The following is a 24,857-nucleotide window of genomic DNA, read 5'->3' as shown; positions in this document are numbered from 1 at the left end:
AAGAAAAAAAAGAAACCCTTGCATTCCCATTCAGGCTTATTAAGAATGGAAACCAAAGTTTTGTGCCTCTTTCTGTCTGTCTGAAAAAATCTAGCAAAAATACATAAAACAAAACTGTTGGGGACTGAACATCAGTGGATAAATATATTTGGAAGAAAAAAAAAAGAAAAAGGAGAAAGATAAACTATTTTTTTTTTGTGTAAGTAATGTAAAACAGTTATTTTGCTCATTTTTTTTATATCTGCTTAAACCAGTCCAGTTGCAATATGTTGAAAACCTCTCTATTTTCCTCAGCCCACAGATAAAAAGTGTTTTGAGTAGTGACTTGCAACAGGAACCTCATCTGTGGCGAACACTTTGAGCCTTCCTTATTTCTCAGAGAGGAAGTATGTGGCCTGTTTGGCAAATGCTGCTCTATGTGACAGCGTGAACTTCACAACACACTCATTCGACCGGCTGCTCCTCGACTTGATCAGCTAAACCTTGCTGGCAGCATGAGAGCAGTAATATGACTACGGCTTTTTTTGAGAAATACTGCAACCTGGAATATCATGCCTAGCATTTAAAGGTAATCATTGCTCTGATACATTTTAGATTGTCTGCATATGAGAACAACTTTTTCAATTTTATTTCTATAAAAGTGAGTTTTTTTTCATTACCAATGACCATATTCGGACCATGGATTTCAAGTACCATAACAGGTAAAAATAGAAAAGCCTGCCTTGATCCTTTTCATAAGGAGTGGTACTAAAGACAGAAGGGATAAGGAGTATTTCTGCTGAAATCTCACAGTACAATAGATGCATAGGACCTTATGCTGAAGCAAATTGCAGCTCATTATAACGCAAAATATGATAAATGTCACAGACAGATTAGTGGGCTGTTTATTCAAAGCGTTAGAATTATGCATAATGTGGTATTTCTGTGTTGCTTCATAGTAGCATGTTTCTGTGAATTATTTGGATTACAGCATTACATTGTTCTTTCTAAGTGCAAAGGTACAAGTGTCTAAAATCTAAAAGGATGTTCATTTTGATTAATGACAAATTAAGGGAAAGGCACCAAAAAATATACAGCTTCTGAAATCTAAGCTGGTTTGTTTAATTTTTTTCCCTGCACGAAAAATAACAGGATGCTGGTGCTTTCATTTTCAAGCTAAATAGAATTCAGACACTACCTGTGCACCTTTTTGAGAATTAAATTCTAAGACTTTGGTGGCATAGGTGTGAATATCAGGTAACATATATAAAACAGGGCAGAGTATCTCAGCAATGACGAGTGTCCTTATTTTACTAGTCTGTCGTATTCCTTGCAGAGGGTCTTTACTCAGGTGTTTATTTTGCATTTTTATTTCGTTTATTGTTTTTGTTTCTTTATTTTTACTAATTCTCAATCATTTTAAATATAACTTTGAAAAGCAACAGACTTTCCTATGCGCTACGCTATTTAACTGCTCCAGAAGCACATTTTCTCAGAGAACAGATTCTGCGAGAGGAAATTATTGCTACATGTACTGCATGCGGGAACGGAAGGTGTAAACTGTACCACGGGTTTTTGGGACACACAATATAGGTCAGTGAGATTCCAGTCTTCACAGGTGAAGAGTTCATTTCTGCTGAGAGCTCTGCCATTGATAAATAGGACACAGAGCAGGACTAGGGCTGTAGATGTTTCCTCACCTTCCTTTTGGCAGCAAAAATAAAGCAGTAAACATCACCAAACCCCACTACCTGTGCGTTTGCAAACAGCTATGTCTGCAGCAACCGTTAAACACCATGTGCACAAGTGGAAAGGGGAAGGAAGGAAGGACCAAAGCTTGGAAGACTGAAAATGTGATCTGAACAGTTAAAATTAAATTTCCACACAAGCCTGAGGAGGTGGCCTGTGAGTGGGGAAATCTGCCCTTCCAGCTGCAGGTAGTTTGGTTTGCAGCCCAGCAGCACAGCGGTTCCTCCGAGCTGAACAGCAGCTGCGCTCCTCCATGCAGGGCTTGGGGTTGATGAGACAAGGTGACCTTAGAGTCTATCACTTCTCCTTAATTCCTCCCAAACGACCCTCAGTGAATGATTTGCTTTGGAGCTGGCATCATTACCTTCTTCTGCGACAGAGGGATGCCACCTCTACGTGTATCCCAAATTCTGCTGCCAAGTTTAAGTGAGATGCAGTGCCTGGCGTAGATTCACCATTTAGAAAGAATATAATCTATAAAAACCGTTATTGTTCCTCTGTTGACTTAAATGATAAAAAATCCAGTCAGCCACAAGATGCTCCACAGTTTCCTGTAGAGTCTATTTTTGCAGAGTATCTCAGAATTTCGGAAAATCATCATACAGTTTATCATACAGCAATAAAATGGATTTCTGTTGCACTGCCAATACTCAATGCAAGCACAAGTGATTTAAGCCATAAAGTTCTATCACGCACTTGAGAGTCACGTGCACTGTTGTTTTAGCAATGCTTAGGATACTTAGGATTTAGTATTAGCTAAGTACTAATTAATACACTGTTATTCTAAAAATTGTGATACGCCACTGCCTGTGAGCAAGTAGAAAGAATCTTTTGCCCTTCCTGCCCCATTTTAAACAAAACTTCCAACTTCTTCTATTTCCATCCCATTTTCAAATGCCTCAGAGTTGAGCCATACCTCAGGGCATTCACCCCACCACCTTTCATTGGACTATAGGCACCTTTGCTCTCCCCAAATGCATAATAAGTATGCCTTAGTAGTAAAACCTAGTCTGATATCTGTCATTTTCCTTTTAATCACTTTGGATAAGCGAATCAAGAGCAGCGGCCACAGCTTTCCGTTTGCTTATTTTTATTGAACACTTCTGCCATGAGTCTAGAGAAGATCTTGAACTCTCTGCCCCTTTCAGGACTTCATACCGCCACCAACCTAATTAGTGACAGTAAAGTTTAGCATGGAAAATGTAACGAGAAGGAGCACACTGTCACGCTAGTGACATCAAAGTTCATAATGTCATTGCTCTTCACTGTTACCGTAAGTACTTTGTAACATTTGTATTTTCCCGAAAGTCATACTCTTCCACCTCTAAAGCAGCAGCACTGAGCTGCCTGCTCTGTCCTCTTAACTTCAGAGGTCCTTTGAGCAGAACAATGATTTGTATGGCAGGAGTGAGCCAGGCCAGTTTTGGATGTGCTCTGCAAAAATACAAAGTAGGGCACGTGCCTGTTGCCTGGTGCTTAATCCGGCTGGACTAGACAGCAAGCAGTTTAATTACAAGCTGCATATAAGCAAACCTTCAAAAACACGTCAGGTATTTTTAAAGCAATGTTTAGAGTTTAGATGCCTAAATACCAGGAAAACGAAGGTGCCTTTCTCAAACGTGCCGTGCTTTTAGAAAGTTTGTAAGTGCAAGGTAAAGTTTTCAGAAGCCTTTCCATCACGTACAAATGCGACGTATCACTTTCCAAAGTGACTCAGACACAGTTGAAAATTGTATCCACTGTATCTTACGAGTAAGAAAAAAGCCCTTGAAAGCACTCTGTCACAATTCTGGTCGCTAGAAGGTTGCCCAGAGAGGTGGTGGAAGCCCCATCCCTGGAAACATTCAAGGCCAGGTTGGATGAGGCTCTGAGCAACCTGATCTGGTTGGGGATGTCCCTGCTTCTTGCAGGGGGGTTGGACTAGATGACCTTTGAAGGTCCCTTCCAACTCTAACCATTCTATGATTCTATGACTTGCTCTGCTGGCCCTCAAATACCAAGACCCAGGAATAAAGAGGTACCTAGAGGTAGGACACTATCATTTTTATTTTTGCATACTTTTGTGGCACAAAATTCAAGTACTATTGTCATCTGAACAGTTGTATGTGTTAAAATTATAGAGGGGCATAAGTTATTTATGCTGCCATGCTTGGCCCCTATCTGGAATTGTACAAAATTTTTGGTAACTGCAGCTTGCTTACTACACACTTAGCCAGATTTGAACTGCAAAAATGCAGCTACTACAGCACAGAGTGCAGCAAAGGCTATCTGTTCGGGTATCTATCCCACTTCTTTGGCTGACTTTTTCAGCCCTGTTGAGCTCTCTATTGTCATGCCCAGGAAATGTTGCTGGCTAATTTGAAGATGAGCCAGGAATATGTAGAATATCTGTAGCCAAAGTACTGGCTGCACTATTCCTATGTGTATACCTCTTATTCTTGATGGGATAGAACTGGGAAAAAGTGTTGACAAAATTAAAATTGGGTCTTGTGAAAAAAATATTCATCGTTAGTTCAGGAAATTATAATCTTGCACATAGATAGAGCCTGCAAAAAATGAATTCTGATTTCAGTTTTAGAAACTTAGGTGCATTTAAATGGAGAATGATTTTGTGTCTTCTATCAAGATACACCCTTTTATTTAGACATGAATACTCAAATAGTTTATTTAAATTTGAGGCTACTTTTCTATTCAGCTTCTAGACTTCTTATATCAGGCAATGAAACAGTTTTTTTTTGTTCTTGTGAAAGGAGATTTCAGACACTTGTCAGAAAGACACTGGCACAGCTGCATCCTACAGATGTGCCACAAGCCAGTTCCTGGATGCAGACAGTGAAAGGGTAACGTGCCATTTGGCTGGCAAAATAGAGACTTCTAGCAAAGAGCCTTTGGGAACAAGCACTAAGAAGCTTGAAAATCAGATGAGGTGGAGTCAAACTGTGCATTACCATCTGTTTTAGCACTGATCTACTTCCATTTGATAAGAGATTAATTCTCTTTCTTTTGAATGGTATTTTTTTTTCCCTAAACTCACTGTAAGATATCAAAATTTTATGATATTAAGCAATATATTCAGTTCCAAAAGACAATTAGTAATAAAGTCTCCCTGATTTCAGCAATACTGCTTCTCAAGCCAGACGCGTTGCCAGCCAACACCGTCAGGCTCTAGCCCGTTGTAAGTAAAGAGCAGCACACCAAATGCAGTTGCATCTTTGAAATATTTAAGGTAGAAAAGACTGAAAGATGCAGATCGTACCTGAGTTTAGTAAATACTCACACAATGCTGCTAAAGCTCCTGTTATCATTTTCACAGGGCAACTGATGGAAGAAAAATATTTTTACAAAATAATTAGCTATCAGCTAGTGATGTTGAATTATTTTGTTTTAATGTACAATTTCAACAGATATAGCTTATTCTTCTCTGCCCTGAAAATATCCCATAGTTTATTTCCACGGTTGTCTGATACTATTTCTTGTACAGCCACCAAGAATTTTTAAGACAAGTATCTGAAGATTTTGCACCATTGGCTTTATGCAGGAGTGTTTTGATATCAAACATTTTGAGGGAAGGTGTTAGGTTTTTTTTTTTAAAGAAAAAGAAAGAAAAAAGAGGAAAACCAGAAAAACAACACTGCCCCCATTCACTGAGAGCACAATTGCATCAGACAAAACCCACTGCACCACTGAACAACGTTCTCTGTGTTCGTCAATAAAGCGCTGTGACATACACACAGTGCTGAAAACCAGATACGTCAATCTAATTAATTTCTTTGCAGCTTCAGAACTCCAAATGCTGAAAAGAACATTTTGTATACGAAATGACTTTATAGGCATGGCTTTGCTGTGACTTCCTATTGTGCTGAGGTACTGGTAATGGAAACTTTTACTGCTTTGCGTTCTTCTGAGCAACTTCCCTAGCTGTGGTTTTCTGCTATCCCCTGATAAAAGCACCAAAGTGGTGAGAGTTTAGCAAGTATGTAAAACTCTCACATGAATGTGACACAAGAGCTCTCAAAAGCAAAACTGCATAAAATTGGAGACACCCAAACTAGGTCATTTCTCATCTGTTGGCACAGCAGGTGTTATTCTGATGTTTAATTTCAATGTCTCCTTTGATTTAGTTCTGAAGAGCTTTGACGGAATTAGAGAGCGCAATGGGAAATACTGTGAAAACTCCGAGAGCCTCCGAAGAAACAAATGTGCCAAGCGAAATGGGTAAGCACTCATTTAATTTCTTTCAAGAGAAAAAGATGTTCAAAATATATGGTACATTCATCCATGTGTCTTCCTTCATCCTCCTGACGTAGTAAAAGCAGACTAGTGCGTGAGTGCTGTGGGAGAAAGAGAGCATCCTGTAGACAGTGCTTATTTTTAGGTAGGTTCTAGCTAATTTTCCAAGAATTACTTTAATTAGAAACCCCAAATGTTAAAACTATTATTTGCCAGTGCTCCTAAAGAAGTTCCTTCCAATTCAGAAAGCACTGAAGCACTACGTCAGAAACTAGAAATACTGAATTTTGAAATAATTGCATGTGATATTTCATACAAATTTGTTCTTGAAATTGGTTTTTGCTTCTTCTAAGGTTAAAAACTTTAATGCTGTTATGTTTGCACTGAACCTGAGTCCAGTGTTAGACAGTTGCATTAAAAGTAGCATGCAGCCAACTTGTCACCGGGTTTATCCATAAAGGTTAAACAGAAATACACATTTCACAGGCCAAGCTGAGAAAGGGAGGTCTAACACATCTGCGCTATGCATCCACATGTGAAAAAGTCAGGTTGCAAAGCCTCCCCCGTAGGCTAGAGGTCACGCATCTGAGGGGGAAAGCAAGGGGGATTCAGAGACCTGCTACTCCCAAACTTTACATGAGTAGGTGGAGAGTGTGTACAGCCTCAGCTCTCATGGGGCAATATAACAGACAGCTGGTATACAGGAGCTGCAATAAATCACTCCCCAAAGGTGAGGAAGAGAAAACAGTTTTGGTTTTTTCTTTCAGTTTTGGGGTTGGGTGTTTTTAGGAGGTGGAAGGCACTAATCAAAATCTTTGAGTTTTCCATGAAAGATGGTCCAGTTGCACTGCTCAGTACTATTAAGAGTAGGGAATCAGCCTGGTTTCATTAGTGCTGGAAGGAAATCCAGCTCTGCTTTGAGCATGGCCAAGAACTAGCTGATATGGGCAGCCATGTAGCCCAAGGTCCTAATAAAGCAGAGACTAAATACTGTTAATTACTACTCAGAGACCCATAGCATGAACTGACAATTTATTTTTTTTGGTGAAGAAGAGTGCTTTATGTTGATATTCCCAACAATTGCTGTCACAAACACCATAACCATCAAAACAGACATGCACATGCTCAGAGCAGGACCTCACTGATGAGAAGGGGACTGAGGTCACTGCCATGGCTGTGACCAAGTTTGTATTGCTCCTGTACATGCTAAAAGTCAGGATTTATCATGGCTAAAGCCAACTGCATCCCTTCCAGTGATGTAAATAGATAAAAGATAACTCGGCAAACATTGACAGCACAGCGATTACAAGGGGAAATTAGGCATTTATGAATTAAGGGCTCGATCTACTTGCACTCTCCTACACGTCTAGCACATCTAGAAAGGTGCTTTGTCAGATCCTGCCTGGCCTGCTGCCACCTGGGGAGGGAACAAGTCTACCATAGCTGCAGTGGCATCTGCCAAGGCTGTAGGGATGTCTCAGACACTCACACAGCTGAAATTGCATTGGACAACGTTTAAGCACCCAAAGGTAGCTTCTTGGCCACAAAAATTATCAAAGCAATGGACCACCTCTCTTATGAGGACAGGCTGAGAGAGTTGGGGCTGTTCAACCTGGAGAAGAAGAGGCTCCAGGGAGACCTGATAGCTGTCTTCCAGTACCTAAAGGGGCCTTATAAGACGGGGACAGACTTTTTAGCAGGGCCTGTAGCGACAGGACAAGGGGTAATGGTTTTAAAATAAAAGAGGGTAGATTCAGACTAGATATAAGGAATATTTTTTTTTTTTTTATGGTCAGGATGGTGGAACACTGGCACAGGTTGCCCAGAGAGATGGTGGATGCCCCATCCCTGGAAACATTCAAGTCCAGGTTGGATGGGGCTCTGAGCAACCTGATCTGGTTGGAGATGTCCCTGCTTCTTGCAGGGAGGTTGGACTAGATGGCCTTCAAAAGTCCCTTCCAACTCAAACCATTCTATGATTCTATGATTTTACAGCCTGCATAGCTCTTTGATTCAGACCAGTATCTTTAGATGTTGCTAATTAAATTCGGGAATACAAGCATCAGCACTGCCATCCAAATCTTTTGAAAATAGACTTTTGAAAAGCATATACTGGGGTTAATACAGTAAGTTTGTATCTATTTTTCTTCCTGAGCAGATAAAACTCCAAATTACATCACCAAACATTAAGATTTTCCCCAGGCCAGGAACAGCCACCTTTGATTTAAGTGAGGTGGAGGATTCAATCCATGAACTTACAACAGTCCAAATAGTTATTCAGAAAAGCAGGTTTTACACTGGCTGGTTTCAGTGAGAATGATTAAATTAAAGACTGAAACAAAAGGGAAGGAAAAAAAAATGAAAGAATATAAAAAAATAAGGGGGAATAAAACAGACAACTGGAGTCTGCAGATTTGATCTGCAGCGTGAATGTGTTCATGAGACTCCTATAAGCCCCTTGTGCTGCCTGAGAGCTGCACTGAAAGAAAAACCTTGTGCTTTCTTCACCTCCAGTGCATCAGTCTTGGTCATGAGCAAGGGAAGAGTGCATAAGCTACATTTCCCAAGGAGGCATTTAGACTCCAAATATGACTGCACTCCATCTGAAAGCACACTGCATGGGCATCCCTGACACAACTTAGGTACAGACAACAGAGTAGCTCCAGCAGCAAGGGGTCATCAGAGATTGTCAGCCCATCCCCTCCTCTTTCCTCTCTTGGGACCCTGAATCAAGGGTTAATCCTTACTGAGCTGCACCTGCACAGCCCTCAGTTCCCAAGCTGGCTGGTTTAGACCTGTTTTGGGTACGCCAGCGTGACTCTGCGCCACACCTTATGGCTGCTGCACAGACAGCCTCCCAGACACACACGAGTGCCCTCCTTTACCCTCTCTGGTACACACCATGCCATAAATCATAGTATTTCTGCTGAACAGTAAAGCAGGGATGATACAGGGAGCTGAGCTCCGAGCAGCTCATTCCCACTCCAGACAGGGACCACACCGGTGCACGGCACAGCGATGAGCTGCATCAGGATGTTCTGCCTATGGTCTCCCTTCTCTCTTAATAGTGCTTCATAGTCCATTCACTAGGAATAATTTGAAGTATGCAATATTCGGTCTCATGCTTTGCAAGACATCCAGGGATGTAGACATCTAAAACTGGCATGTATTTTTTTACTAATTTCCTACTCCTAAGAAGAAAAAAAAAAGAACAACAGAATTAACACCTGATTGAGTGGAAATGACTGTGCTTCAATCTTTCCACTCTAACACTTTTGTTGTTCCATTTCAGACGTAACCTACACTTGCACTGCAAAGGAGAGGTTGTGTTAGAAAAACTCAGGCAAATTTTTTTCTTTTACAATTTAAAAATGCGGGGAGGCCATCAGATCACTGCGAAACTTAGGTGTCGAGAAACAGTGTAATTTGTTTAGTCCCTGTTTCGAGGCTTTTGTGTTTGAAAGGAGCTAGTACAGGTTTGGTGAAATGTTGTAGAGTGTGGTGGTGTATTTTACATGACCAAAAAACCCAGTGAGATTTGATTTAAATACCAAATTAAATGAGGTCTTGTTTGTGGAGTAGGAGGGTTGAAAGGTTTTGGGTAGTACAGAACCCCTTTATTTTCACTCTAAGTACATGTAGTTTAATTTGCATGGATATGGCAGCCAACACTATGATTAATTCCTTCCTTTTCAGAACTACAAATTAATGTGCAAAATTGAAACAAAAATTAATATAAAGACAAAAGTGTAAGCAAACTAATACAGATCTTGCTTGAGTGGAGAAAAGGTCACGTACCCCACAGTGCATAACGAAATGCAAACCACCGGTATGCAAGGAAGGAGAGCAGAAAAGCACTTGTTTGCCACCCTTTCAGTATGGAAACAAAACATTTATAAATAAACAGCATAAGTTTAAAAAAAAAAGTATTAGTAAAGGCATTTTCACTAGGCTAAATAAAAAAAAAAAAAGACATTCCATGTAGAACTGCTCTCTAACAATCTGCACTGAGAAATTAGGTGATGGCACTTTATCCTCACTCTGCAGTTCTTACAACATACCTTCCGGCATTTATTTCTTGTAGTCCTGGGTAAAGATTTTACTGTGTTGAAAAAGACTCAGCACCGATACTTAGGTCTTGTTAGCCTCAGGCACTAAACTGTTTCATAGACAGAGAAGGTGTCTCTTAGTTTTTAGTGCAGAACAGGGAAGCAATCAAAGGCACGCCCAGCACAGAATTTCTTCACTATAGTTGAAGTAATTGTATAATAAGTTATGGTAGACTAATTACGGCAGTTGGCTGATTAATACAAAGGTACTGGACTCGTTCTGTTTGATTCAATGACACTAATCAGTGAAGAAAACCATGGCAATACTAATACTAAACAGTGTCAAACTAATCAGTCTATTCCAGACTGTACGTATGTATGCATCCGTAAGGATGCTTACTAACTCTATCATGGCCCTACTTCAATGGGCAAAGGCTAGCAAGACTAAAATTGCTTACCGTCAGTTTGAATATTAAGGTAAAATGACCCACTACTTTGCATAACAGTGGTCTCTATCATAACAACAAACAGCTACTCAAAATCAACTGAGAAAACAGTGCTTTTTTATTTTCTTTAAACCACAGATGTGGAATACTTTCCTTAACGCTTATATGCTCACTATCGCTGCTGTAGGGGTAACAAGTGTAAAATCTCTCCTCCAAAAATGTTTTTCTCTGCAGACTTGCACGTTTCCTTCAGCCTTTCATCGTTGTCATTGTGAGTTATTTGTAAGGCCTTGGGACACAGAGGCTGAAAACACAGAGCCAGTCTCAGCATTCATTCTGGATGCTGTTTCTAGTTTTCCCTAAACAACTGTCTTCATTAAAGACAAGTTGACGAGGAATCTATAGTGAACATCTAACAAGATACAGAAGTATGTTTATCTCTCTGAGTAATTTCTTTCTCTCCTCCCCTGAGTTTGTTTCCATTTTTGCACACGTTGAGCTGCACAGAATGGGCCAGTACAGAGATCAAACCACCTCTGCAGATGTACTGCTAGATGGTGTTGCGGGGACAGGGCACTGATCCCGCTGGAGGCGGAGGGAAAGCTTTGTCTCCCCGTGAGCATGTGGAGGGTACTGCAATGCGCAGAGGGAAGGGACCCACCTCCGGAAGAAATGCATTGCACAATCCCTCTTGCCAGGACTTCTGCCAAAAAGCAAAAAACACCCAGCTTCACATATTTCTGAATCTCCCACCTGCCAGCATTTACTGGGCACCACAGATTCCCTCTGGGTGAGGAGCTCTTGAACATTTGATAGTCCTAGTCATGCTTAAAGTGCCCCCTCCATCCCTTAAGAACTCAGGAGACTCACACTATAGGTGTGCTGTATAGCACTGCAAAGCCCAGAGTCATCCCAATGGGTGTAAAAGGCCTTCTTATGTCTTTACTGACCTCAGTTCTTCAAATTGCATTTGTACAATGATTTAATTATAAACACTCATGTTGCCTTTCTTCGTTAGCTGAAGATAAGGGGCATCATGTGCTACCTCTAGGACAGTTTCCATACAAGGGAGGAGAACAAAGCTCTCTGGCTGTTCATTAAGCTAATTTACAAAACTGATGGGAAATGAGCAATAATGGCCACACTCTCATTGCTTTGATGTAAGCTAGTCTCTTATCTTTGAAAATTATCAGTGCTGTTAAATAATGGAACAATTCAACATGCATCTTCCTTTCCATAAATGTAATGCATCAGCATGGCTCAAAATTGTAGCTTTAAATCGAGGCATTTAGAGACAGTGGCATTAATCAAACTGGGTTACTTCCTAATACTATAAATACTTACTAATTTTGCTAGTTTCAAACTGAATACACCCTTTAAATATGATAATTACTAGAAAAAGTTCTCTAAAATTAGTTACGATTAACCAAATTACTTTTTTTTTCATTTCCAATATCTTCACATTCTTCTTGTAAAGTTATAGGCTCACTTTAAGCTCTTTATGTTTACCAAGTGACATTTCAGAGTGAGATTTTTTTTCCCATTTGCCCTGCTATGTGAAATATAACATACATAATGAAAAATCCGTTTCTGCTTTAGACATCTATCTTGTTTGCAAGTGACATTTTATTTTTTCTTTAACAGGTCAGGAGAGTGATTTCCTTGCTGTCCTCTATGATTATCCTTCAGCAGACATAAGCCAACCTATATTTCACGTAGGGGAAAAACTACGTGTGCTATCAGAGTAAGCTGATCTTTTTTTTTTAATTAGGTTTTGTTACAATTGATGCAAAGCTCTGTTTTATGCACCTGGCCCAAACTGGATGCAGTTCAGCAAAATGAACTGAGTTCAGAATTTGCAAGGAAGAATGCAAATGATGTAAATTTTCCCTGTAGTTTAAGGATTTGGGATTTCAGGTTGTTCTTTCATCCTTGGATTCCTCTGACACATTGTTTCTGAAGCTGGATTCAGACTCTATTTTAAAGTAGGACTCAGACCAGAATTCTTCTTTGAAAAATGATTTTGAGAAAGTATCTCCCCCATGTTAGTAGAAAATGGAGTAAGAGCAAAAATAGTTCGAATCACATAAAAGAGGAAAATTATTCTCAATTTCTCTATGTCAAGTGTGTCGCATTTTCTCTCTCACTCTTTTAATCTAACAACTCCTTTATGGTGAGGTCTTAGAATTTCACCCTAGAGTTAATGCAACTCTAACAAAAATACATTTAAAAATAGGCAGGAAGGGTCAAAGATTTCCCAGCCACTTCCACTAAAAAATTGTATGAGCTCCAGAAGGAAGTAAGCTTAAGAGCACCAGTTCAGACTGACCTTAACCATAGTGCAAATATTGCCACACACAAGAGTGAACACACTTCCTAAAAAAAAAAAAAAAAAGGAAGCCAGCAGGCCAAATATTCTTTTATGTATGACTTGTATTGGCACACGGTGACCTCCTCAGAGTTATTCAGCCCCACAGCCACTGTCTGTACTATTTAAACAGAAACGAGAAATTTCATTTTTGCAGCTAGTGGAGCAGATGGATTCAAGGGGAGGCCAGACACATTCGTAGCAGAGAAATACTCTGAGAATTTCTAAATTAATTTTAAAAATTCTCTATCTGGAGAAGCCAGAACATCAAATGGTTGGAGGACAGAAGTACTCAAGAGAAGTATCAGAGACAATTGATGAATTATCAGACTCTCCTCCAGACCCACAATGGCCTCTGTCAGCAATAAGATATGGGACTACACATACCTTTGGTTTGACCCAGAAAGGCTGCAGTTATGTTCTGCTGACAAAGTGCTTTCCCTGCCTCCCTGAACCTAGAGATCACAACGCTCGGACCACATCACTAGATGAATTTTCTGCTGATGTAGAGCTTCCCTAAATCAGGGGAATTCTTCTCTGGTAACTTCCATCTAGTTAAACCTTGCTACAGTTTGTGTAACATACACAACATGGTACAACAATTGCTTCACCATGGAAATTCCAGCTTAAAGCTTTGCTCCTAACTTTCATCAGCTATGGGCCCTCACAACAGCACACAACTACATATGCCCATAGTGCATGCCTGCAATGTTCCATGCAAAGCATAGTGTCCCTGTTCATCCCTGCTGGGGTATGTGCTCATGTTAATAGGAGCTGTTTGCATACAGACTCTTGCTGCACGTAAATTGTAGGTATAATCTTTTTCTCAAGCCATCCAAAGAAGCAAAATGCAGTGGAAGAGAAGAGCAGTGTGGCAGGCACGATCAGAGCACGAGTCATGAGGAGTCACCACGGAGAAGCCAGCATAAGCAGGCAGCACATATGGCTTTTCGGCCTTCTACCGAAGCACTTACATGTAACAGCAGTCAGCCCTATCAGTCCTGCCAGGAAGATGTTATATGGAACCCGCACAGAAAATACAACTTCTCACAGATATTTGTGACTGCTCTGGGTTGACAGGATTAGATAAGCAACACTGGTCCAGTTTCTCACTCCCTACACTTATCAGGCACCTTTCATTACCAGATGAACAACTGCATTTAGCTGGCAGCAGTCATACCAGATGTCCTCCAATGACCCCCCGAATCTACATAATTTCTGTGGCTTCTGCCTCAGGAGAGATGTGCTGCTTTGGGTCTTTTCATCATGATAGGGATTTTTCACAGTTAGTAATATTTAGTTGGGAGGGAGGGAGATGCTGGGTCCCTCAGGTTTCTTGGTTCTGTCTGGGAGAGTTGCAGGGGGAAAAAAAAGCAAAATAACCTACTTATAGATTATTTCATGTCAGATGGAAACCCACAAACAAAACTTGTGGAGCCCTAAAATTTCCAGCTCTGAGCAGCAGACACTTCTCCTTTTCCCTCAGTATATACAGTTTGGACCATGGTCCCAGCAGCTATAACTCCAGAGGTTTAACTTAAGTGTTTTCAACTCAGCTGTTTTGACGTACATTGAGAATATGGTCTGCAGTCTGGGTATTACTTGGAAGAATTTATATGAACATCCACAAAAAGAGCATTAAAACAGAAGACACACTATTATGTGGATTCAAATTCTTAAAGGAAAAGGTGACGAGAACCCATCGGTCATCATAACTCAGCATTGCTACAACTCCTTTCATTAAGCACTAAAGCTCTGCAGCATCCCTCTGAAAATTTTTGTTACCCTGCCCTTCCCAAGAGAGTCAAAAGCTAAAGCCAGCATTCAAAATCACAGCAAGAACCTAGGATATATCAGTGAAAAATACCATATGCCTCGTCACCTCAGCTATGAGGCATTTTTTTTTATTGAAGCCTGGTTAGCATCTCATTGAAGAAAAGAGAAAGAGCAAACCATGAAGCAGGTTCTGTTAGACTGCAAAGCTGTTCCCAGGCAGACAGAGTCCATTTGCTGAATATCTCTACCCTGATGTTATGGGAGTAACCACAGGCCTGTCCAGTCACAGCATACTCAGCCATCAACTGAATATCTTGAATACCAGTACAAGTCTAGCTGTGGGAAGGCAGAGCACAGCATGGTTTAACCACTGAGTATTTACCCTTCTTTTAACTACAGAAAAATATTTTATTACTTACGTAATTTAAATGGAACAAATCTAGCTTATTTCTATGTTCAAATTTAACCCTAAAGTAGGTTTAGAAATTGAACCACTCCAAATGAAACAAACTTGAGACCCTTTCTGAATACGTAGATTCAGGAAGATAGACAGAAGGTTACAGGCTAATCTGTGTATCTTAACTCACTTCTAAAATGAGGACAAGCTCTGAAAGCATATCTGAAAATATCCCTCTCTTGCTTTCATATAGTGAAGGAGGCTGGTGGAGAGTCCGTTCCCTCACAACAGGTCGAGAAAACTATATTCCAGGAAAATACGTAGCAAAGGTTTACCATGGGTAAGTAAACACATTTCCTATAGCCTTTCAACACTACATTTGTACATATATACTACCCTGATAAGAGTTATTCAGTGTCATAATCAAAACAATGCCAATAGTGACTAGACAGTCAGAAATTTTATTTACTGATAGCCTGAAGCAGTTCCTTTGAAAACATCAAACATACATTTAAGTTTAGAATATATTGAAAAGGAAAATCCTAGTGTTAAATGCCAGAAAGGATAAAAAAATCCTCAAATGTAATATAAGATATTAAAAATACTTCTGTTGCATGGATTGACCTCTAATTTTACAACATGGATAAAGAGACCTTATTTAGAAAGAACTATTAATATTTACAAAGACTAAAATTTAAGCTAGTGTTACTCATGAAAAACAGACCAAAGGGAACAAACAGAAAGACTAATAAGTCATTTAAGTATGTAAACTCACACTGGAAAAGCTAAGAAAGGTTCAGAGGTTTCTTGTTGCCCTAGACACCAGTCAGGAAAAAAAAACACATTAGAACACACACTTAAAACTCTTCTGGTAAAGGTTTTAGTACCTGTTTAATTTTAAGCATATGAACTGTGAACTTCATTGTGATTTACGCAAGTGCTTAAATTTTAATATGCTTTTATAGCCTCCTGAAATAGAGATGCTTTCCCAAGGATAAGGCACAGATATGGTGACAGAAAGCTACTGTCTGAAGTTTCCCCATAACCATTTTGCTGATAGCAGACTGGATCAAATCTTACTGATGAAGACAATCAGTAAGACTAATTCCACTTTTCCTCATCCACAAAGCCAATTAACTTAAATGACTGGACTGTGCCCTAGCACAAGCAGACAAATTGTATTTAATTTTGATTATATTTACAAAACAATAAAATAAATTTTGGATTTAAGAAAAGTGGTTTAAATGAAAAAGAGGGAGTTAACTAATATCACAGACATACCATCAATACACCACATGGATATGTTCCTGAATATTCAGATCAAGGCAACTTGAAAAGTCTTGTTTTCTCTAATGAGTTCTAATAAGCCCAAACCTTATTCACTCTTCTCTTAGTCTCACAAAAGTTAATGGAACCCAATACATGAAAAGAAGAGTAAGATTTTCTCCATAAACTGAGGAAATATGCCTGGACATACTTGAGAGAATAACTACAGAGAGCCACATTGTTATTCTTGCAGTCACTTTTCCTGGCTAATGCTGCACTTTCACGGCCTCATGCTGCTCTCTGTTTCACTGGTGTCCAAATTTCAGGATTTGTTTTTTCCTGCTTCACAGCTGGTTATTTGAAGGTCTGGGAAGAGAAAAATCAGAGGAACTTCTACAGCTACCCAACACCAAGGTCGGCTCCTTCATGATCAGAGAGAGTGAAACCAGGAAAGGTGAGAAAACATTTTTTTTTTCCCCTTGATCTCAGGCATTAACAGTTTTACAGTTCTTTAATTCAGTCCCTGTCCTGTTTCATATAGATCAGTCCAAAACCAGAAAATGTACGTAATGGGGAGGCAAAGGCACCGAGGGCAGTATGCCAGTCTTCACCAATCACCTACGTATGAGTAGTGCTGGAAACAGGGTTAGCGATGGCCATGGAAAGTTCCACAGAACAAACAAGACACAGTTGTTTAAACACGATTATTTACTTTGGTCGCATGCAAAGCTTATTAGGCGGTGGGACTTTTCAAATGGCGGAAAAGTGACAGCTTTGCCTTGGTCCACAAAAGATTGCCTGAAGAACTTATAAAACACACACCAAGCAGCGAGGGTGGCTGATAAGCTCATTTGTTATATAAACAGGTGGTTCTTTTGTTTACTTTTAAAAAATTACGTCTTCAATTTTGTTTTGTAGCAATTATGTTTCTACATGGGAATTGTACTGTACACACTTTATGCTTTTATTCTCTTCAATGGGAATACATCTCACGTTGCAATGTGATAACTTCCCTTTTTCTGAAGCACCAGAGCATATCCTAATTTCATAATACTACAGTTAGAAGTGAATACTAAATCATCTACTCTGACCTCTTGAATACCACAGGCCAATTAGTTTGATGGAATACCTATATTAAATTTGAAGAAATTTAGCATCAGCATTCAGCCCTTACCAACTAAATGATAGTTTTAAACAAAGACACAGGAAAATCCAAGTAGTTCTCCTGCCAGGGCTGCATTATCAGGTATCAGCTACAGCTACTGCACTAATGGGAGCTGACTAAATCAGCATACCAGCAGGTGAATCTTGTCCTCCTCTTCACAGGAAGACAAACTACTTCAGTAAACTTCTATTTCCCTTACACCATTTAAAAAAAAGTCCCATATCAGAAAAAAAAATATGGAAAAATACACCAGAAATTTAAATTCAATCAAAATCTCAGGCCCTGACGTTAGATCCTTTATTGCCTTTGTTATATTTAAGTATATATATATATGTACTATACAAACAGGAATTTGGATGGCCAGTCAGGGTTTTTTCATATCTTTCTGGACCTTTTGGATCATGACACTACATCTTACAGATCTCACTGCTGTCCATCCATAATCAGGGGTCTACTTTGGTGTAATTAGTTCTCCTCTTTCTCCAGGATTATATTCCTTGTCGGTGCGGCACAGGCAAGTGAAACATTACAGGATCTTCCGCCTTCCAAACAACTGGTACTACATCTCCCCACGGCAAACCTTTCAATGCCTTGAAGACCTTGTGAATCACTACTCAGGTAAAAAGAACTGCAGAATAAACATATTTTCCACTGGCAACTGTAAAACTATATATCAAAGTTCCAGAACAAAAAGTTTTGCCTAAGTTCGAGACTTGCAACTACTATGATAGAACAAGTAATGGAAAAAACTTTGGTTTATATCTTTTATATCTTTTTTGATCCCAAATATAAATACGTTACCTCTAACAGTACAAATGAAATCAACCCAAGAACTCCATTAAATAAAGACAGAAAGGCTCTGCGCATACTGGCATATGTTATTGTATGGCCATGTTAGTAGAGCTGCCCCTAAGACTATTTTGGTCCAAACTAGTGTTTCACACTTCCTTAGACAACTTTCAAAGACAGTTTGGAGGTTAACAAAGGCCAGGGGTGTACAGCCCCTCTCAGAGCACAGCTAACACCAAAATTCAGGTGTACAAAACTACAACAGCTGGACAGATACAAGCCATGTATCTGGGTCCCAGGGCCAGAGTTCAACTCCTGGCTCACTTCGTTTACTAGCATGGACATGTCTGCCATTTATTTATTTACCATATAGACAGATAGATAGCATCAAGACATGCAAGACCAAGTTCTGCAATTGCATTTCCCCTTGGAACCACTACCTCATGAAACCTTATCTGCAGCAGAAAATTCTCAGAAGTGTTGTTAGTTTCTTCCCTGTTACTTTAGAAGAATGTTTGGATTTTATCAGCAGAAGTTATCTCAAGGGGCTCAAGCTGTTAGCTAAAATATAGATTCAGCTGTCATTTTTACTAATAACAGTCCAGTGGATGACACTTGTTTTAATGATAGTTTTCCAGATTTATGGAAATTTAACCAGTGTCAGAGAGATAACTTGACAAACAACACAATTAAGAGGCTGCAGTTACCATGCATTAAAATTAGAACATTTTAAAATGAGGAAGGAAGATTGCAATGAGTTAATTGCATAAAAGTTACAAGAGAACAATAGGTTCTGTGCTTTAATTAGTAATGGGTACTCTGTAATTTTAAAAGTGTAAAGCTACCATACCTGTGTATTTCACAGGTAAATGAAAAAGTGTGTTGGCCAAAGAGTACTTTGATAAACCAAGAAGAAAAGCCATGTTCACATTCAGAACATGCAAAAGAAACTTTCAAGTCTGATGATATAAACAGAGGAGTAAGAATTTGAATAGAATTTTTTTTTTTACATTGTAGTTATCTGAAACTTTTCTCAATTTAGAAAGAAGCAATTGAAATCTAAAATTCAGGGTGTAGGTGAACCCAAAACCTATAACAAATAACATTTTTACTTAAGTTGTAAGTGTAAGAGGACATATAGTGAGATTTAGCTCTTCTTCCCTCACCATGAGATTATACAGAATCTCACTCTGAAATAAGGCTCACACAGGTAAAACACCAGCATTCAGCCACAATGTTCTCTGCTTGGGGAGCAGAACATACATAACGTTCCTAGTGGGGCAAGGAGAAGAGAATGGAGAGAAGAAACATAGCTGAAAGTAACCAGAATGCAGCATGAACAGGTGAACCTTGATTCATTCCATAGCTATGTTCCACAGTAGAACAGGTGCGCCTACAATCCAATCTGAGCTATTGCATCTTGCATCTGTTTTGCACTCTGTTTGCATGGCTGAGATGACGGAAGGCAAAAGCAGAACTCACTGAGGACTCAAGAAATCTGGCTTTAAGTCCCTGCTCTGTCACAAACTTCCTCCTAGATCTTGGGCAAGTCACTTTATCTTTCCGTGTCTCAGTTCATCACTTGTACTGTAGGAAATATACTCCATAATAAATTAAAAGGCAACGGTATGAAGAAAGGAAAATGTTAAGCCTGTGTTACAGCGTCCTTGCTGAGAACACACAATTTATTGACTACTGTTACTGTCTCCAAAAATGTTTACTTGAGCATGCACCAGGGAAGGAAAACAGTGATGATAACAGTGAGCAAAGCTTAACCTTCTGTGTATTCATCTCCCTGTTCAGAAGTTGCTGATGGTCTCTGCTGTGTCCTTACAACACCTTGTCTTACCCAGTGCACTAACAACAACAGTGTAATGAATCAAGTTCCTCCTGTGGTGATGCGGAATAAAAACTTCAGCTGGAGAAACATTCACAGGTATCACATGCAACACAGGGTGCCAGAGACAAGTTGTTTTGGTTTTTGTTTTTTTTTTTTTTTCCCCAGTCTTGTATATGCTTGCACTTACAACACAGAAGAAACAGTCATTTCCTTCTTCTGAGATTGGTTTTTAGGATTAGACAATCTTCAAAGCTGCTGACAGCAGGTTAACCCATGAAAACTGGATGTCCAGCTCCCTAACTGATAATCTTGGTCTAACTTTGAAAGAAAGTATAGTTAACATTAAATCATTCCAGTTACGAGTGTGGCCACATACGCAGTCCCACTGGGACTCATGAGTCCTCTCCACCAAGAGGGCAGGAGCAAGAGCCACGCCACAAAGCCTAGTCAGATCCACCACCAATGGCACACTGGTGTACAATGGCTTATAGGTGAGCCCTGACAGTCAGAAATTACTCCCTCTTCTTCACATGGTGTCCATTCATGAAGCAGCACAAGTGCAATGAACACATCATCCCAGCATAAATCTTTCCTTCTGTGTCTCTCTCGACACACAACCCAACTCGAGGTTCATGAGAGTTCTAATACCACGACTGCAGCTGGAGAAAGTAGGTCAGGTTTCAGAAGCTGGTAACACAACCACCTTCAGAAACAAAAGCACCTCTTATTTTTGAAGTGTAAGTTTCCCTTCACTACCTTTTCTTCACAAAGCATATTCATTTGCTCACAAACGCAAGAATATTTCATGCAATATCGAGACCATTTTTCCTACAGATTAAGAAAGAGAGAAAGTATATAGATGTTATTTCCTTTTCAGATGCCAAAAAATATTTACATACTACTCTTGTACTGATTGTTTAGAAAAATCACTAAGTGACAGAAATGTTTGGTGATTTATGAGCTAGGAATTTTTTTATACAGCAAAATTAACACCATTTGGTTTAACAACTGTTAACATTATACTAATAGGCTCAATTCAAGGAGTTGAAATGGTAACAAAATTTTGGTCTCTTAAAGGCTGGAGGTGACTGAAGATACTGAAAGCACCCTGGCAGCAATGGATGATTCCTGTCTCAGCTATGGCCTGAGGGAAAGTATCGCTTCTTACCTCTCCTTAACAGGGGATGACAACGCTTCTTTTGCAAGTGCCAGAAAGAAGAAAGCCCAATCTCTTATATACACAGGGAGCAAACGTAAGAGTACACTTCACTTGCCACCTACATACTATGAAGACTAAACGTGAGAAAATCAGGGGAAAAAGAAAAACAACTGAGAGGTTAGAAGAGGAAACCCGAGCATTCTGTGGTCCTGCTGTCCTTCAACAGCTGAGAGATACAAGCGTACCAGTTGATGATCAAATGCTAGCAATGCTTCTGAATTTCCTCTTCTGAATGTTTAACCAGAGACCTTCTTAACGGTGCTATCTCAGCCACGGCATCTGCTGGGAATGTCCCCAATGCACCTGGGATTAGAATCTGTTCACAAGGAGTATAAACTGAAAGAGACTCTAAGTCAAGAGACAAGTGAGGCAGATGACTCTTCAGCAAGGATGATGCCCACCAGTGTACAAAGGTGATTGCATAGGGAAGGACTAACTACAGCTCAAGACCTTAAATTAAGACTTACTCTGGTATTCTTCACAAGGCTGAAAACCATCTTTACAGAACCTACCCACATTGAGAAAAGGAGCTGGTTTTTTTTCTCCATATAGAGAAATATTCATTGTCATTGTCAGTGAGTCAAAAAGTTGTCAATAACCCCAAGAAAGTATCTAACATCTGGCATCCAAGAAACACCTGATTATATTGACTCCATAGTTCTGTCATTTTTACCTTTTGGGGAAAAAATTAAAATCATTGACTTTCCAAGTGGCATTTAATTAAACTGCTGGTAATGTCACAAAGTGGTCACAAAGTTAAGAACCGGTCTAACTCACTGAGAAAAGCAGTTCCTGCTTAGCCTTGAGCTGGGAATACAGGCATATCCAAAAACATAACTCAGCTGCTCATAGCCTAGCAGATATACAACAGAGAACAGAGTTTTTAAAGTGTAAAGTAAAATGTGGTTATATCGTGTCTAACTGCAAAGGTAGGCTTGCAAAGGTGTGACCTTTTAGTTGTAGAGGACCAGATTTTAACCTAATCTCCTGAAAGCACTCCCGTATTTATGTATAATATTTATACTAATAGAAGAATTTTTAATAATTAAACTAAGAGAGCAAATCAGCAACAGTAGATGTTAAAGAGTTTTCTGAATTTCTTGTCTGAAGAGAGTTATGTTAAATAGTAATGACACATTTCATCAAATTTCTTAAGAATTTGTAACTGAGTTATCTGAAATTTCATGGATTAGAGAATTTTTCTATATGTATGTACCCTTTGTTAAGGTAAAAAGGAGCAGATAGCATGGTTCTTTGGATGTGAGTTTTGATTGCTTTCTAAATCATAGAATCATAGAATAGTTTGGGTTGGAAGAGACCTTTAAATATCATCTAGTCCAATCCCCCTGCAAGGAGCAGGGACATCTTCAACTAGATCAGATTGCCATCATTGTCAATCAAGTAGTCATTTACATCTGGGAGTGTAAAATGCTCCAATCTCTATTCTCCAGTTGAGATCTTTCCAGTCTAATATTCTGTCATACCTTTTTGCACAGATTTGAGTAATGAAGGTTTGGAGAGACAGGGATTTGCGGTTTTATATATGTATACGTATATATATTTCCTCTGTAAATACCTCTTAGCACAGATCTGTGTGCTCTTTAGATCTTGTAACCAGTCATTTGCACTAGCAAGAGAGATTCAGAGATCCAAATAATTCACAGCCTATTTAAAAATATTTCAGAGCGTAATGGATGAATGTAATTTATTTGGTAAACATTGAACACCACAAAGCAAAATGAACTCAGGAACTCTAGGCACTTGTATAATCTCGTTACTCTTACTGATCATTAACATGTTATGGTGACTGCATTTCGTCCAGTGAAATGTATTTGGGGAGCATTACAGATTTCTGAGTCATTATTTGTATTTATTCATTAAAGTAATACCCAGTAGTTACTTTATATTGCTTTTAGAAAAATAGAAAACCTAGCATGCAACTAGTAACAAATACCCTGTCTTGCAATGAAACTGCCAGAAGGCCTCTTTGACAGAATGCAACAAAAGGATCCAAGAGCCCATGTAACTGGGCAGCACTTGGAACACGCTCTGTAAGAAGGGAATAAGACATGTTCTGATGACGACAGGTTCACACAATCACAGACTGGTTCAGGTTGGAAGGTACCTCTGGAAGTCACCTGGTCCAACTCCCCTGCTGAGGCAGGGTCACCTATGCCAGTTGCCCAGGACCACACCCAGATGGTTTTTGAACATCTCCAAGGATGGAGACTCCACAATTTCCCTGGGCAACTTGTGCCAGTGCTTGGTCACACTCACAGTAAAAAAACAAGTGTTTTCTGCGTTCAGAGGGAACCTCTTGCATTTCAGTGTGTGCCCACTGCCTCTGGTCCTGTCACTGGGCACCACGGAAAAGCTTTGTCTTCTTTGCACCCTCCCTTCAGGTATTTGTATGCATTGATAAGATCCTCCTGAGCCTTCTCTTCTCCAGGCTAGGGGATATGAAGGGTAGATAATCACACGATCAGGGGAATTTAGAGTCCATGTCAGACAGCCCTGCACCTGATTGCAGTAGTTTTCAGCAGGGCCATAAATCTGCTCTTTCCACCATTATCTAACCTGCTTCCATGGCCAGGAAGGACCTGTCATCTTTCTTTGCATTGGGTGAGAGAAGGCTGGGGGCTGGAGGGGACACCTAACACATCTGCCCTCCACAGCCTCCTGCAAGAGACAGAGGCAACGCATACCATTGATTAACTCTGCCTGCTCATTGCACTTGCCACTGTTTTATACTATTTCGTGTCCTGCTGTAGGAGAAAGGAGGAGTTCAAGTCTTATTTTATAGAAGAAAAGATGTAATGTGGAACTACACTGCAGCAGTAACGATAAGCAAAGATGTCCTTGCATTTCCCTTTCATCAGTTACTCAACTGGTAAATTGCACTGTATCCCATTATAGCTTTCACAGGGCCACATCCTGAGCCATGTCAGTAAAGAGTTTGGGAATTCAGAAAAAGAGCAAGATGGAACTGTACTCTGAGAGAAAAGCGCTTTGGGTCTACTAGCAAATAAACTGCTATGCCAAGAGACGAGTAAGAATCTAGGAACTGTGTGAGAGATTATGAGAATGACACAAAAAAACCCAACTACTGAGCAGCAATTTTCAACAACTTCCCTTGGCTTCCCCATTACAGTGATACAATTAAAATAATCTTATTGAGACATGGGGATGTAAAAGGCAAATTATCTTTCCTGGAGCAAAGACATACCGAAAAAAAAAAAAAAATCAAGTAATAAATGGAGATGTCATTGTTTCAAGGTAAGATTTTATTTAATTGGGCCCTAGGTTCCTGGACCAAGAATTCTGTTCCTCTGCTCATGTTTTCAAGTGAACACTGCTAGCAGAGAGAGAATTTTGTCCAAATACCACTTCTGCTGCGTTTATAACCCTGTACTGAAGATTAAGCCTCGTTTCAGAATACACTACTCTGATCGGAGGCTGCAAAGATCAATGGTAGTATCAAAGCCGAGAAAGTTGACCTCAGAGTCCTGAGATTCAACACTGCTAAAATATAGCTCACTTGGAGTGTCTGTGAAAATGGTCTAAACTGACAGCAAGCAAGGCCA

General features: G+C 39.7%; 2 protein-coding genes across 2 annotated transcripts in view; one reads left to right on the top strand and one right to left on the bottom strand.

Moving 5' to 3' along the window:
* Positions 1–24,857, bottom strand: part of TG (thyroglobulin) — a 156,175-nt gene that overhangs the window by 36,983 nt on the left and 94,335 nt on the right. The gene's annotated exons all lie outside the window — the stretch shown is intronic.
* SLA (Src like adaptor) lies at positions 438–23,168 on the top strand. The gene is made up of 8 exons (XM_010123052.2): positions 438–568; positions 5,850–5,943; positions 12,098–12,197; positions 15,248–15,334; positions 16,611–16,714; positions 17,912–18,043; positions 20,018–20,150; positions 21,132–23,168. The coding sequence occupies exons 2-8, from the start codon at positions 5,883–5,885 to the stop codon at positions 21,349–21,351; spliced, it is 837 nt and encodes a 278-aa protein (XP_010121354.1). The 5' UTR covers positions 438–568; positions 5,850–5,882; the 3' UTR covers positions 21,352–23,168.

Source organism: Chlamydotis macqueenii, chromosome 2 (assembly GCF_036417535.1).
Source record: "Chlamydotis macqueenii isolate bChlMac1 chromosome 2, bChlMac1.mat, whole genome shotgun sequence".
Taxonomy (NCBI): Eukaryota; Metazoa; Chordata; class Aves; order Otidiformes; family Otididae; genus Chlamydotis; species Chlamydotis macqueenii.
Note: the sequence above shows the minus strand (reverse complement) of the source record. Positions and strands in the feature narration are given on the sequence as shown.